This window comes from Colobus angolensis, unplaced genomic scaffold (genome assembly GCF_000951035.1).
Source record: "Colobus angolensis palliatus isolate OR3802 unplaced genomic scaffold, Cang.pa_1.0 Scaffold412, whole genome shotgun sequence".
NCBI classification, from domain to species: domain Eukaryota; kingdom Metazoa; phylum Chordata; class Mammalia; order Primates; family Cercopithecidae; genus Colobus; species Colobus angolensis.
This window is the reverse complement of record NW_012117511.1, coordinates 256,826-260,163: the sequence shown is the minus strand read 5'-3', so window position 1 is coordinate 260,163 and position 3,338 is coordinate 256,826. Positions and strand designations below refer to the sequence as shown.

Here is a 3,338-nt window from a genome sequence, read left to right as displayed (position 1 = left end):
GGTCTCGATCTCCTGACCTCGTGATCTGCCCGTCTCGGCCTCCCAAAGTGCTGGGATTACAGGCTTGAGCCACCGCGCCCGGCCAACTTTTCTTATAGTGCAGATTTGTTGGCAACAGATTCTACTAGTTTTTGTCTGGAAAAAGTCTATTTTTTGTACACTTTTGAAAGTTACCTTTGTGGGTATAGGATTCTAAGTTTTCTGGGTTTTTTCCAGTAGTGTAAAGGTAAAGCTCCATTGTCTTCAGGCTTTTTGGTGAGAAGTCTGCTGTCGTTCTTATCTCCCTGGGTGGAGTGTGTGTGTGTGTGTGCGTGTGTATCTTCCACTGGTCTTAAATTTTCTCCTTTTCACTGGGTTTCAGTAATTTGATTAGGATGTGCCTTAGTGTGGTTTTCTTCATGTTTGCTGTACTTGTTCACTGAGCTTGTTGGGTTTGCAGGTTTATATCTCCATCAGTTTGGGAAATTTTCCGTCATTTCCTCAGATTTATTTTCTGTCCCCTCCTCTCTTTCCTCTCCTTTTGGAGACAGTATCCAAGCTTGGAGGATATATGCTTACTCTTCTGCTGGTTTTTCCCCAGGCCTCCAGTAGTTTTTCATGCATGTGTGCAGATCAATACTCAGCCAAAGGCAGTTTGGCAAGGGCATAGAGCATATGTGTCAGGATAATGCTACAGAGACTAAAAAAGTAAGTTGCAATCACTTGTGGAAGACTTTGAATAGCAGGCTAAGTAATACGAACTTCGGTGTGAAGGCTGACATTCATTAAAGGTATTTACATGGGGAGTGAAATGATTGGTACAGTATAAAAATTAAGATGGCAGCATCAGGTGATCACACTTAGCAGCACCAATAATTGAACAGCCTAACTTTAGGTACCTTATGATGCAATACAGTGTGAAATACAAAACATCACCTATCTGGTATTCTAATCAAAAGTGTGGGATATTCTATAAAACAACAGGCCTCAGTTCTTTAAAAAAGTTAGTGTGATTAAAAACAAAAAGGCAGAGAACTGGTCTAGATTAAGAGGGATGAAAGAGAACAATCAAATAAAATGCATGAAGCTGATCCTGAATTTAAAAAATAAAAACATTTTTAAGACAATTTAGGGAGAATTTATTTGAATTCAGAGTATAGAAGCTGTATTTTGGGATTGTTGAATTTTTCAGGTGAGAAAATGAAATTGTGGTTTGTAGGAAACTGTTCTGACTCTTAGGAGATGAATGCTGAAGTATTTTTGAGGTGAAGACTTTTTCATATGTCAGCCAAAAAGATAAGTGTACATATATAGAATAGGTAAGCAGATGTAGCAAAATGTTAACAGTTGGTAAAGTGTATCATTCTTTTAACTTTTCTGTAGTTGGGATTAAAAAGGACAGCATCAGCATGTGAAGTGGTTACAGAGAAGGACTAGAGCAAAGGAAAACAGTTAAAAAGCCGCTGCTGTCTCTAATTGAGGATTAATGCAGGTCTTAGAGAGTGGCAGTTAAGAGTGGAAAGGCAGGAGAAGAATGCAAAAACAGATATGGACATAAAATCCAAAGAATTTGAAGTCCTATTCAGGTGAAGTGAAAATTTAGATTTTGAGTTATAATGAAGTGACATGATTGCAATCTGAGAATCACGACAGTATCAGTAACCCATTTCTCTACTTTCTTAGTCTTTTGTTGCTGAGGCTATGTTGCTCATGGCTACTATCCTGCATTTGGGAAAATCTTCTCTTCCTAAGAAGCCGATTACTGATGATGATGTGGATCGAATTTCCCTGTGCCTCAAGGTCTTGTGTGAATGTTCACCTTTAATGAATGACATTTTCAATAAGGAATGCCGACAGTCCCTTTCTCACATGTTATCTGCTAAACTAGAAGAAGAGAAATTATCCCAAAAGGTAAGGTATATATGATGAGGCAACAAAAGCACTTTGTGTCTCTGGGTGCAGTAGCTCACGCCTGTAATCCCAGCACTTTGGGAGGCTGAGGCAGGAGGACTCCTTGGGGCCAGGTGTTCGAGACCAGTGTGGGCAACATAGCAAGCCCCTGTCTCAACAAAAAATGAGAGAATTAGCCAGGCATAGTGATATGTGCCTGTCATCCCAGCTACTTGGGAGGCTGAGAAGGAAGTATTGCTTGAATCTAAAAGTTCGAGGCTGCAGTGAGCTGTGATCACACCACTGCACTCCAGCCTGGGCAACAGAGTAAGACCCTGTCTCAGGAAAAAAAAAAAAAAAAAAAGAATTATGCTTAATCTACTCTGTCTGTGCTCTGTCAGTGGAACAACAAAGCCTGGATGTCAGCACATCCTCTTTACAGGATGGTTTACTAAGTATTTTAAGCTCACCATTGAGACCTGCTGCTCAGAAATAAAAGACTCCTTTTTAAAATATTACTGTTCATTGACAGTTTCGCTGGTCACCCAAGGGCTTTGATGGAGATGTAGAAAGAAATTAATGTTTTCATGCCTGCTAACACAACATCCATTCTGCAGCCACAGATCAAGTTGTTTCAACTCTTATTATTTAAGAAACAGAATCCACAGAACATTTGTGGTAGTAGGGCAAAGTTGGTTACAATGTCCTACCACAGCAATTTCTGACATTCAAATTGGGCCTGTATAAATGGGACTCCTTTTGATTCCTTCAGCTTTATATTATGTTGGTTATCTAAACAGCAGGTTTGTAAATTGAAACAGTTTCACTCACATCATTCATATTTCCATGGTTTTTGGAGACTAACAGCTTGGTCTAAAAAAATTTTTTTTTTAGATGAAGTCTCACTCTTGTTGCCCAGACTGGAGTGCAGTGGCGTGATCTCAGCTCACTGCAACCTCTGCCTCCCAGTTCAAGCGATTCTCCTGGCTCAGCGTCCTGAGTAGCTGGGATTATAGGCACCTGCCACCACGGCCATCTAATTTTTTTTGTATTTTTAGTAGAGACTGGGGTTTCACCATGTTGACCAGGCTGGTCTCGAACTCCTGACCTCAGGTGATCCGCCCACCTTGGCCTCCCAAAGTGCTGGGATTACATACAGGCATGAGCCACCGTGCCTGGCCAGGTTTTTTTTGTTTTTGTTTTAATTCCATTATAAGAAAAGCCATAAATGAGAGCCAGGTAATTTACAAGGTACATTATCCCTTGTCAATTGATTTGATTGATGAACAGTAATTTATTTTGTAACTCTCTTGTGGGCATTTATTCAGGTCTGGTCAGTGTAATCTTTAAAGTATGTTTTTTAAAAACCTCCAATATTTTGGCCGGGCGCGGTGGCTCAAGCCTGTAATCCCAGCACTTTGGGAGGCCGAGACGGGCGGATCACGAGGTCAGGAGATCGAGACCATCCT

The 3,338-nt window shown here is 40.7% G+C and overlaps 1 protein-coding gene across 1 annotated transcript in view; it reads left to right on the top strand.

Annotated features, from left to right (window-relative positions):
- Positions 1-3,338, top strand: part of COPB1 (coatomer protein complex, subunit beta 1) — a 56,883-nt gene that overhangs the window by 31,833 nt on the left and 21,712 nt on the right. Inside the window, exon 14 of the mRNA XM_011956278.1 lies at positions 1,663-1,890. Coding sequence (XP_011811668.1) covers positions 1,663-1,890 — 228 coding nt within the window. The remainder of the gene's footprint in view (positions 1-1,662; positions 1,891-3,338) is intronic.